This window comes from Panthera leo, chromosome F3 (genome assembly GCF_018350215.1).
Source record: "Panthera leo isolate Ple1 chromosome F3, P.leo_Ple1_pat1.1, whole genome shotgun sequence".
NCBI classification, from domain to species: domain Eukaryota; kingdom Metazoa; phylum Chordata; class Mammalia; order Carnivora; family Felidae; genus Panthera; species Panthera leo.
Window position 1 is genome coordinate 8,134,319 of NC_056696.1, and position 13,293 is coordinate 8,147,611.

A 13,293-nucleotide genomic window follows, 5' to 3' on the forward strand; every position below is an offset into this window, starting at 1 on the left:
TCATGTGGGGCTATAGAGAGAATGCTACTTATCATTGTTTTGGTAATTTAGAAAGGTATTTTTATATTTGTGAGTATAAAAATAACATGTTCACTTTTTAAAAATCAGAAAATCAGAGAAGCATAAACATAAAATTAATAATGTCCCAGTTTTCACTCCAGAAATCAGTCTCTTTAACAATAGAGTGAAAAGTCTTCCATATATTCTCTCTCACACACATACACACATGTGCACGCCCACACACACACACACACACACACTCCTTGGAATACTTTCTGTTTCTCTGTATTTGTAAATACAGAGAATACAAATACAAATACTGAAATTCTTCAGTAAGATTTTATAATTTTTATTGTATTTATACCTTTTGATAATGTAAATGGATTTTTAAAATTCCAATTTCTAACTGATTATTGATATTGCAGGAAAAGTTACTTATTTTTATTTATCTTTTATCAAGAAACCTCATCATTTTTTTAATTCAAAAAAGTTTTTGCTATACTCTGTTGGGTTTTTCAGACATAACATTCAAACCATCAGCAAAAAGAATTTTATCTCTTCTGTTTTATTACAGGTTTTTTTTTTCATTTTTAATGTATTTTTTTGAATCATTACATAATAGTGAATGATTACTGTCTGTTTCTAATTATAATGGAAATAGCTTTATAATTTCACCAGTAAAATAAAACTAGTTTGGCATTCGGCAAATAGTTCATATTATATTGATGTACTTTTTTCCCCATCTATATATCCTTTTAATTTATTATTGACCAAGGTAATACAGGGAAATATAAAATAAAAAACAACAACAATGCATGCAATAAAGAAAGCCTCACCCTGAGCTATGTCAACCTACTTCCAATTCTTTCTTCCCAGAGGCAATCTTTACTACTTTTATCTGTATCGTCTAGTATTACTTTTTTTTAATGTAACCTATTCATATTTCTATTTCTTGATGTTTTGTTTCAAATATGACCTGTTTAAGTACTGTTGTGGAATATGGAATACATTACCTGTCTCCTGTCACTCCTTCCCCTCTCTGCCGGCCCATCCCCAGCACAAGCAGGTGTTTCCTGTCTCCTGAGCCTCCCAGTAGAAGTCTGTCATCTTTTGTCATCATGGCTGTTGTTGCTGTTAAATCAGTATTTACTGTTTATACTGAAATATTATTAACAACTGAGCTATATACAGTGATCACATTTCCTCTTGTGCAGCCATTTTTTTTTTCATTTTAGTTCATGGTTCTGTGTACCTCATATTAAATCATCTTAAAATGCTTTAACTTATCACCTTACCACAGTCTGACACATCAGGACTCTGCCCATTTTATTTACTATTTCTTGGAGATACCCTTTGTGGATCCCTCCCTTGTCTTCTACATTTCCTTTCCTTTTTTTTTTTTTTTTTTGCCTCATGATGGTGGAGGCCATTCTCCAGTCTTTGTTAGGTATACAAATTTATCTCCCTTCAAACTATTTCGTAGCCTTCATTGTTACTGTTAAAATATCTGGTATAAATCATATTTACTAATCTTTGTATGTTATTTCTATAAATTCGCTTTCTCTGAAAGCTTTTAGGATCTTATTTATTTCCAATGTTCTGAACAATTTTTATGTGTGTTTGAGACTTTTTTATGGTTTTCCCAGAGACTGATAGACTTTCATCATTTAGAAATGTATGCCCTTTAAAAATAAATAAAATACAATAAGAAATTTTGCTTCGTAATCTATTTTGTAATTTCTTCCTGTCTGATTTTGGTTCTCTCTGGAACTCTCATAATTGGATTTTGAATATCTTAAGTAAATCCTCTAACTTCATACTTTTTTTGCTCACATTTATCATGGTTTTTTTTCTACTTTCAGAGACATCCCTTTTTCTCCCTTTGAGATTTTAAGATATCAGTTCCCACGATATATCCTTCATGCATCAACTTTTCGATGATCATTTCAATTTCTTTAGATTCATTCTGTGTTGTCTATTACAGCATTTGAACTTCTAGATCACTATTTCAGTTTCCAGCTTTGCCAATCCTATATTACATTGCCTTCATGAAATTCGTATTTTGGATCTTTTGAAGAACACTTTTTTTGTTCTTAGATTATTCTTTTGAAATATCTTCTCAAATGTCCTTAAGAATTCCTGTTTCTTCCATTTGATTGCCCTCAGTGGTAGCCATATGCTTTTTCTTCTTGACATGTCTCCTTTAAACTATCAATTTGTGTTAGATGAAGTGCTTATGTTCCACATAAGCAGGCTGGTACCCAGAAGCCTAACAGATTGGGCTCTGGAGTCTTCTGTCACTACGGAAACAGTAAGGTAAGGTAAACAGAAAGATTTGTGCTTTGCCCAGATGAAGCAAACCTTCTCCAAAGCTCCCAGGTTCCCATACTCCCTAACATCACAACAGCACCAGACTCTGACAGGCCTCCTCCTTCCAGTGAACACTGGTACCGAAACAGAAGCCTCAGTAGTGGCCCTCATTCCCCGATTTCCATGTTGGTGTCTGTGTAAATAGTCATGTGACCTCAGCATGGAGGGGCAAGAGAGAGGAAGCCTTAAGCATTTGCTCTGGACATCAGCCTCTAGACCTTATCATGGTTTAGGATAACTGATGACCACTGTAGATCATGCCTTTGCTTTTCTGTTTTCAGTGTGGAATTTTTCTATTTTTTAATGCATAATTGAGAAACTATAATTTAAGCAAGCTTTATTTTTAAGCATTTTTTTTTTAATTTTAAGCCTAATGATTCCTTAAGTCAACCATTCCTATAAATAGCTTGCCTGTTGGACTGTAAGGTAATTCCTTAGAACTGAATTCCTTAGAAGCAGAATAGTCTAACTGTATGAAGAATATAAGGAGGGAAGACACAACATGTAGAAACTCCCTTGTGAGCTCCAGACCTGTGGCCTAAAAAGCAAAGCATCAAAGGCAACCCATGAAAAATTCCACAATGTGGTTTTGACAATATTTGAATAGAGATGTTAAAACTAAGCCTGAAACATGCATTGAAGACTCACTTTTTCTACAACTGGTTATCTTAAAATTTTTCTGAATATCACTCACTGAATGATTTGAAAGCAGAGATGTCATGACAGCTGATTTTTACCCTGTGGTGTTCCCTTTAGCCTTTAAGCCGAATGGATTTCAAAATGTTGCTGAGTTACCTGTGCTGGTTTTATTAAAGTCCCCCAAAATGGGCTAGCTCTGACCTTTTCATTGCTCACACAAATTAATATATTCAGAAGAAGTGCTTGATCAATAAGACAAATTTCTGCTGCAAAATTTGCTTTCAGGATGCATCTGAAAACCTTTCCAGAAATCTATAATTATTGATAACTAATGCATTTCCTTTTGATACACACTTGAGGCTCATTAATAATGTGTCTCACAGCTGGTGATAAACACATTTTTTATAATGCTATTAAGGATACATATACGTATGATGAAATATTTAAGGACAAGACAGTGGTAAATACTAATAACTTCAGGATAGTTGTTGATTTGGAGGAAAGTGGCAGGGATGTCAGATCAAGTGTAAATACACAAACGTTAATGCCAGATTTCTCACCCTTGGGACTCTTGACGTTTGCAGGTTTGCCCTGTGTGTTACAGGATGTTCAGCATCCCTGAACTCTACTCACTGGATGCTGATAGCCCTTCTCTTGCCAGTTGTGACAACCCAAAATGCCTCCAGATATTGCTACGTTTCTGAGCATAGGGGGACAGAATCACCTTTGATTGGAAAGTTCTGTCTTTTTTTCTTTTTAAGTTTATTTATTTATTTTGAGAAAGTATGCGGAAGGGGCAGAGAGAGGGAGAATCCTAAGCAGGCTTCTCACTGTCAGCTCAGAGCCCAATGTGGGGCTCGAACTCCTGAACAGTGAGATTATGACCTGAGCTGAAATCAAGAGTCAGACGCTTAACCCACTGAGTCACCCAGGTGCCCTGGAAGTACTGACTTTAATCAGAATGGTAAGGTTCTAGTTTTTAGTAAAGTGGAAAGTTCACAGGTGTCCATTTGTAGATGGTGCTTCATAGTTTACCCACAAGCTACATATATTCTCTTGAATGTATAAATGTTGTAAGATTTACTAAAGCTGCTGATAATTTTGCAACAGTTGATTTTCTGGAAATAAACTTGGAGATAGATTCTGTGTGATCTTCATTCCGATGATTCATGGAGAATGTGGAACTTTATTTTTCACTTCTTAACCACGGTGCACTGGCATATTTTCTATTGTGTCATTATGATGAATATTTTGACAGGATGTTTATTTTAAGTAAAATTTTAATAATTTAATAATTTAAATAAAATTTTAAATAAAATAAAAATTTTAAATCTTCAAAATTTGAAACACTTAATCATGCAATTTGGGCAACTGGAACTTGCTCAAAATTGCATGGCTGTTAGGCCAGAACTGAATATTTTAGTCAAATATTAAAAATACACATTTCAAGGGTGCTGGACTTCTGGAATTAATGTGTGCACAAAATAAAGTACAATCTTACAAGAATAATTAAGTACTGTATAACTTATAAGTACATAACTTGCAAGAGTAAGTTAGTAGAGAAACAGAACCCCTCTAAAACCAGTGTAAATAACAAGGAATTTATTCTAAGGATCTAGAAGAGCTCAAGGTAAGAAGTGATGCTGGGTTTGGCAGTGGGACTACCACGTTCTTTCCTCCCCCACAGTCTCACTTTCACTTCCTTCTCTTGGGGGATGTTGCCTTTTCCATTCTTATCCATATATATCTCTTGCACTCTCTCTGAGGCTTGCCTTCTCCTCTTCCTCATTTATGTGAACTTGGACAGAGCAACTTCCATCTGTGCGTGACTCTCCAGCACAGCTTCTTTTAATTAACTTACTTTGTGACTCAATATTGAGAAAATCATACTGGCTCGGCATAGGTCAGGTGCTTACACTTAGTCTAATTATCTGTGGCCAGATAGAGACTAGATAGGCTCACATGGTGCCTTGACTGTCTTATTAGGCATCACACGGGTGCATCTGGCACTCTAAGAGGGCACTGGGGCGTCTAGGTGGCTTAGTCGGTTGGGTGTCTGACTTCGGCTCAGGCCATGATCTCACGATTCGTCAGTTCAAGCCCCACATCGGACTCACTGCTGTCAATGCAGAGCCCACTTTGGATCTTCTGTCTCCCCTCATCTTTGTCCCTCCCCCACTCATGAGCTCTCTCAAAAATAAAAAATAAAAATGAAAAAATATAAAGAGGGTACTGGCTGGGAAGAAATGATGCACATCTCAACTACATCTAACATCAACTAACAAAAATATCCTGTGAAGATTTTGTTTCCCTTCCATGAGAGAGACCAAAAGAGAGAAAGCCACTAGATACATAGGAGATACATCTAGATTATACAAATTTTTTAAGCATAGGTAACTCTCCTTATCTACACTAGAATTAAAAATTAAATTCTTCAACCATATGCCTTCTAAAGCTGCTCATTTTCCCCTTGAGTTCTCTTTCTTATGTGTAAGGATATGTGAACATCCCAAGGCTAAACCTCTCCATAAGCTCTAACATTCTGTTTTGAGAGCACTAGCTTTATATCACTCTAGAGACAACAACACATTCCTGGAGCTTTCTTTAGTAATTTTAGATTGGGATGGGTATTCTGAGATGACGAATTAACTACTCTTCAACAAATGTCTAATATTATTTGTGAACCTGTTTCTGATCAAAATAGGAGTATAAAGATTTTTGAGTTGATGATAAAGAAGCAGAACTACAAACGTAGACCTGTCCTCAAAATCACATCATAGGCACTGTTGGATGGTGGCCCCCATGGGTCTGCGTCACAAGAAGGTAGGGGTGGCCCTGAGGTCCACTCATATGCTGTCATCCACAGATGCTTCACACATGAGGAACAATGAGCTTCTCTGAAATCTGACAATGAAGCAAACATCAGGGTCTCTGGAAATGAACAAGGCTGTAGGTGAAATAGTTATAAATTCCACAGAACGGGGTATGGAACAGATCTATGATAAGCAAACTGAATGCCGTCAAGTCTTCTCCAAGGAAGGCTTTGGAGAATCCACACGTTTTTAAGTGTATGGATATGCAGTCAACTTGATTCTCCAAGGTAGTAACCTTCCAATTCATTGTGAGAGTATAGTTTTTCCTTTAAATAATTTTTAATTAATAAATAACCTTTTAGCCACTGTTTTCATTTTCTCTATTAATAAGTTTCTGTGGCATATTATCTTCATTGAAATTATCCACAAAATAAAATGGAGGATTATCTGCTTAATACCATAAGAATAACAATTTTGGTAAAACTGTTCAACAGAGCATCTCTGTTAAAACTCAAGGCAGTTGTAATTAGCAGTTTGGGATTTCCTGATTTTTCAATGTTTTTACTTTCCAAAAAGGATGTAACACACCACTTTATCTTGATCACTGTGGCCAATTAGGCCCTGAGCAGTGAGCACCATGGTAGCATGTTGTAGCTTTTTAAAGACTTAATTAGACTTCTTAGACACCGTGAAGGTATTTTATAAGCAACTATAAAAACAAGTTCATATTCTTGATTTATCACTTTGGGCATCTAGAAACACTGTTTGGAATTGCCAATAACTCCTATTAACCATTACTTAAACAAATGATCCAGCTGAGATAGGATCAGACTCCAGAGATTCAGACACCTCCCGCCCCCTCCACCTCGAAGCCACCAGCCAGCTGTCCCAGTGTGCAAGGTTGCTGTGATGAGCATCTCATTGACATCCTGGGGCCTCTGCACAGTGGGTCATGGGCTGAAAGAATAGTTTTCCATTTAAAAAAGAAATCTAGGAAAGCAAAAATTGGTTAATCAAACTTAACTCATTACATTTTCAAGGCTGTTGAAAGAACTATTTACTTGAATCAAGCCAGCTTTTAAAGATATTTTGTAATCCTAAAGTCTAATGTTTTTATTTAATTTTTTTTAATTTTTACTTTTTTAATATAATTTATTGTCAAATTGGCTAACATACAGTGTGTAAAGTGTGCTCTTGCTTTTGGGGGTAGATTCCCATGGTAATTGCTTACATACACCACCCAGTGCTCATCCCAACAAGTGTCCTCCTCAATACCCATCACCCATTTCCCCCTCTCCCCCATTCCCCCATAAATCCTCAGTTTGTTCTCTGCATTTAAGAGTCTCTTGTGGTTTGCTTCCCTCCCTCTCTGTTTGTAACTATTTTTTTTTCCCTTCCCTTTCCCCATGGTGTCCTGATAAGTTTCTCAAGATCCACATATGAGTGAAAACATATGATAACTGTCCTTCTCTGACTGACTTATTTTTATTCAGCATAATACCTTCCAGTTCCACCCACATTGCTGTTGATTTCATTCTTTCTCATTGCCAAGTAGTATTCCATTTTACATATAAACCACATCTTCTTTATGCATTCATCAGTTGATGGACATTTAGGCTCTTTCCATAATATGACTATTGTTGAAAGCACTGCTATAAACATTGGGGTATATGTGCCCCTATGAATCACCACTCCTGTATCCCTTGGGTAAATTCCTACTAGTGCTATTGCTGGATCATAGGGTAGCTCTATTTTTAATTTTTGAGGTACCTCCACCCTGTTTTCCAGAGTGGCTGCACCAGTTTGCATTCCCACCAACAGTGCAACAGGGTTCCCATTTCTCCACATCCTCGCCAACATCTGTAGTTTCCTGATTTGTTCATTTCAGCCACTTTGACCAGTGTAAGGTGGTATTTCAGTGTGGCTTTGTTTGTATTTCCCTGATGATGAGTGACATTGAGCATTGTTTCAATGTGTCTGTTGGCCATCTGGACGTCTTCTTTGGAAAAGTGTCTATTCATGTCTTCTGTCCATTTCTTCACTGGATTATTTTGTTTTGGGTGTTGAGTTTGGCAACTTCTTTGGATACCCTTTATCCAATATGTTTATCCAATATGTTATTTGCAAGTATCTTCTCCCATTCTGTTGGTTGCCTTTTAGTTTTGTTGTTTCCTTTGCAGTGCAGAAGCTTTGTATCTTGATGAGGTCCCAATAGTTCATTTTTGCTTTTAATTCCCTTGACTTTGGAGATGTGTTGAGTAAGAAATTGCTGTGGCTGAGGTGAGAGAGGTTTTTTCCTGCTTTCTTCTCTAGGGTTTTGATGGTTTCCTGTCTCACATTCAGGTTTTCATCCATGTTGAGTTTATCTTGGTGAATGGTGTAAGAAAGTGGTCTGGTTTCATTCTTCTGCATGTTGCTGTCCAGTTCTCCCAGCACCATTTGTTAAAGAGACTGTCTTTTTTCCATTGGATATTCTTTCCTGCTTTGTCAAAGATGAGTTGGCCATACTTTTGTGGGTCCAATTGTGGAGTCTCTATTCTATTCCATCGGTCTATGTGTCTGTTTTTGTGCCAATACCATGCTGTCTTGATGATTACAGCTTTGTAGTAGAGGCTAAAGTCTGGGATTATGATGCCTCCCGCTTTGTTTTTCTTCTTCAATATTACTTTGACTATTCGGGGCCTTTGTGGTTCCATACAGATTTTAGAATTGTTTGTTCTTTAAAGTATAATATTTTTAAATATTAAGTATTACAAATTTTGTGTTTTATAAAATATAAAAATATGAACATTTTTAAACTTTAAACATTAAAATTTAAATACACAAAAATGTATGGACCATCTTTGCCAATTCAAATTCTAGCATAACACTAGAAAATGAACTTGAATTTAGCTTCTGTACATAATACTGCACTAAGTGATGCGTTAACGACTTTTGTGATTAAATATGTTTTATAGTCAGAAAACATTGGATTTTGAATTTTTTAACGTTATTTGTTATTGAGAGACAGAATGTGAGCAGGGGAGGGACAGAGAGAGAGGGAGACACAGAATCCAAAGCAGCTCCAGGCTCTGAGCTGTCAGCACAGAGTCCGATGCGGGGCTCGAACTCACAAACCGCAAGATCATGACCTGAGTCAAAGTCAGTCACTTAACTGACTGAGCCACTCAGGCGCCCCCAGAAAACATTGGATTTTAACCATACCTTTCTAATACATATAAAAAGACAGTAGGATGAGGCTAATCTCTGTAACCAGTCAACAAAGATATTTTCTAAGTGCATGTAAAATAAATTATTTTAAGCTAAATATTGAATAATATGCCTGTAATAAACAGGGACATGTTGGATATGACTATTTACCTGTCAGGTATAAAATAAGATAAAGGCTTAGGTCTTCTTCAGAGATAGATGGAGGATGGATAGATAGAAAAACATAATTCTTTTTATAACGTTTTAATGTTTTGTTTTGTTTTTGAGAGAGAGAGCGATCAGGGGAGGGGCAGAGAGAGAGGGAGACACAGAATCTGAAGCAGACTCCAGGCTCTGAGCTGTCAGTACAGAGCCTGACGCAGGGCTCAAACTCATGAACCGCAAGATCATGACTTAAGCCGAAGTCTTAACCAACTGATCCACCCAGGTGCCCCAAACAGACATATCATTATTAGTGGGAAAGTGACATTCCACAAACTACATGCAGGCAAATATTTTTTCAGCTGATTTAGGACACCGCGTGCAGTTGTTTGTTGTATTCTGAAATGGGGAAACTCTAACATCCCCTGCGGGGCTGCTGTAGCCCAGCTGTGTTGGTGCTGGGTGCATGTAGTGTTGAGTGGATGGATGTTACTATTACTACTTGTTGCTTGACGTCTGTACGTGGTACCAGGGCTTTTGCACATGTGGCCATGGCCCCCAGCATAACTGTGAAGCCATTCATGCCCTTGGCCTTCACTTGGAGTTCCCTGATACAGCGATGGGGACTCTCCTCCTGATCTTTTGGATACTCGGTGCCCCCTTGCTATGTGAACGATCCCAATTGTTTTAAATATCACACTTTATTTGTGGGCCTGGACTTGACTCAGCCACTTTAGGTCGTGTGTTGCTACTGTCACGTAACATAGTATCTGGTATATATCAGGTTTCTGATATTTATCTGTGTATATATCAGATATATATGTGGTATATATCTGGTGTACCTGGTATATATCAGTAAAGGTTTGCTGACGGAAAGTTTCTGTTCCTTTATAGAATAATTATAGGCCTCAATAAGGAACTGTGGAGGCTCTGGCTGGAGCATCGCAAAAGCCCCATGGTCCTGAAATCACAGTCCTTGGGCTAAAGTACCAAGTAAATTAATGAAGTCCTTTGAGGGCAGTGGCTGTGCACTGTGGCATCGAGAGGTCAAAAGGGATGGTCCCAGTGGCCCCCTCCCATACACCCAGTGTTCCCTCAAATGGACCAGTGGGCTGGGGCTCCAGCAGACCTGAGTGAGAACAGATAGGGATCTAATAAAAAGTAAACAATGCAGTGCAAAGTAGCAATTGGCTGCGGGTCAAATTTCAGGCACGGTGTTCCAGGCCAGGAGGTGAGAGCCAGCCGGGGTCACAGAGGGTTACAGTTGTTTCTGGTCAGAATAAGAAGGCAGGTGAAGGCCTGCCTGGAGACACCTGTTGAAGATAAAACCTGAGGCAAACACCAAGACCACCTTCATTCTCTTCCTTCCAGAGATGAGAAGATGCTTCCCTCAGTGCTGCTCAATCTAGTGCTGTTGAAGGGCATGGCTGGGGAAAGTGGCCTGGATCTCTGTTGTCGAATGACTTGTGTCCCCCCAAAAAAGACATGTTGAAGACCTAATGCTCGGCCCCTTAGAATGTGACTTTATTTGGAAAGAGGCGTTTTGGGGATATAATTAGTTAAGATGAGATCACACTTGTGTGAAGTGGGCCCTTAATTCAACAGGACTCGTGTCCTTATGAGCACAGGAGAAAATGAGACACAAACAGGGGGAGACCCCATGTGACAACAGAGGTGGGCCCTCGGTGGAACATCAGACATTGCCCAGAAGGTGGGAAGAGACAAGGAGGGACTCTCCCCTGCAGGCTCCCCTGCCAGCACCTTGATTCTGGACTTGCCATCTCCAGAACTGAGACACAGTAGACTTCTGTTGTTTTAACCCATTCACTGTGTTACGGCAGCCGTAGGAAAGGGACACTTCCCCAAAGACACATGCTGCTCTTCATCCACCTGGGAGCACTGGCAGCTGTGTCTTTGGGGGACACTGGGGCACCACACCATCTGTGCAGATGTGGGTCTCTCCAGAATTACTGTGGCAACCACCCACGTTGAACATTGAGAGCCCACTCTACCCAACTGTTCATCCTCTGGGGCCTGTAACCATTCCTTAGATGAGACTATTCCAGGGTGGCTGGAGGCCAAGGAAATCTGCCTGCACGCTAGCCTCCCCCCGGTCCTGCTCCAGCCCCATAGCCCCTCTCGACATCCTGCCTCAGGGCCCAGGTTCTCACTTTACCTTTTCCCAAGAGTTACAGGTGAAGCTCATATATAAACCACTCCTCCTTTCTGATATCCTGGAATATATCCGTATGCCTACAGTGTTACATCTTCCTCTGCTCATGAAGACACTGACCAGTAGGCCACCAAGAATTCATCCTCTTCATTAATATTGAATGTCTGAAAACAAAATAGCTACTTCATGGAACACACGCATATGGGTCTGTTTTTTTAAAGAAGTGGAAATTTAGAAGAATTTATTTAAGTTTAATTGCATTCAGGCTTCCAGTTAGGGAATGAAGAAGTCACAGGAATAAAAGGCACAGTGTAGGGAATACAGTCAGTGGTGTTTTAATAGTGTTGCATGGTGACGGCTGGTAGCTACACTTGTGGGCCTCACAGTGTAATGTAGAGACTTGTCGAATCACTGTGTTGTATACCTGAAACTCGTGTTTCAACTCTACTGAAATAAAAATCAATAAATAGACTCAATGGCATTCAGTGGATTATGTGTTTGTTTTGAGAAGTTGTAAATGCATAGTCCTGAGGCAGCAATATGGAGCAGCATGACAATTATGACACGTCGTGCTTAGGACAGTTACTGAAGGGATGCCTAGGTGGCTCAGCCGGTTGAGCATCCAACTTTTTGTCTCATCTCAGGTCATAATCTCATGGTTTGTGAGTTCGAGACCCACATGGGGCTCCGAGCTGACAGTGTGGAGCCTGCTTGGGATTCCCTCTCTCCCTCTCTCTCTCTGCCCCTCCCCTACTTGTTCTCTCTGTCTCTCTCTGTCTCTCTCTCTCTCATAAATAAATAAATAAACTTGAAAAAAATTAAAGAGTTACTGAAATTTAAGGGCACCCGGGTGGTTCATTCGTTGAGCGTCCAACTTCGGCTCAGGTCATGATCTCACATTTTGTGAGTTCAAGCCCTACATCAGGCTCTCTGCTGTCAGTGCAGAGCCTGGATGCTGCTTCAGATACTCTGTCCCCCTCCCTCTCTGCCTCTCCCCCACTCTCTCTGTGTGTCTCTCTCAAAAATAAATAAGACGTTTTTAAAAAAACTAAATTTAGATCTTAAAATGTGTTTTTGGGTTTTAACAGTAGTTTGAGTGACCTAGTTTACCATTCACGGTTGCGTTTTTGTAAGGCTTACATAATCGTTGCTTAAATTAACCATCAGATTAAGAAAGGCCAGTAGGAGGCCAAATCCAGATTAAGTCATGAAGAGGGATAATGAAGAAGCAAAAGCAATTGAGGGGTCAAGGGTGAAAATAACGAATAGAAAGGATAAGAGAGACAATGTCTTGCGAAGGAGAGCTGTAATACGAAACAGGGCAACCCTTTTATTGATTGCAAATCTGTATGAAAATTTCTCTAAAAGAAAAAAAGTTTGGTGCAGTATCTCACCATCCGGGTGGTAAGTGATGGAGCTGGGATTTGAATCACATCCGACTGGAGAAGCCACAGTTCTTGTCTCTTGTGGATACTAGAGCCTCCTGTGACCAGGTGCAGGTGTAATTCTTATGATTTTCCTTTTGGATTCTTTTGAGAACAAAGTAACTCCTGGAGGGTCTTCTGTGCACCACGCTAATGTAAATATTTGGCCTCCCCGAATGCCATTTGTGATCAGTGCAAACCATGAGTATTGCTGCTGGTAGATGTCTGATTGCACCTTCAAGGCCTTGACTCTGAGGCTGACCAGGATGTCCTTGATCTCCCCAGGAGCCGAGGTGACCTACATGAACATGACCGCCTACAACAAGGGCCGGCTGCAGTCTTCCTTCTGGATCGTGGACAAGCAACATGTTTACATCGGCAGTGCCGGCTTAGACTGGCAGTCACTGGGGCAGGTAATCCTTGCACATCACATGAACTCTGAGTTCCCTCGGCATCAGAGGTGCCAGCTTCATAAAGCGCTTGGTCACCCATAGTGTGTCTGTGGGAAATAAAACCTACAGCA

At 39.5% G+C, this 13,293-nt stretch overlaps 1 protein-coding gene across 3 annotated transcripts in view; it reads left to right on the plus strand.

Annotated features, from left to right (window-relative positions):
• Nucleotides 1–13,293, plus strand: part of PLD5 (phospholipase D family member 5) — a 336,282-nt gene that overhangs the window by 213,428 nt on the left and 109,561 nt on the right. For all 3 annotated transcript variants that reach the window (XM_042925274.1, XM_042925277.1, XM_042925276.1), the window contains one exon: nucleotides 13,056–13,183. In XM_042925274.1, coding sequence (XP_042781208.1) covers nucleotides 13,056–13,183 — 128 coding nt within the window. The remainder of the gene's footprint in view (nucleotides 1–13,055; nucleotides 13,184–13,293) is intronic.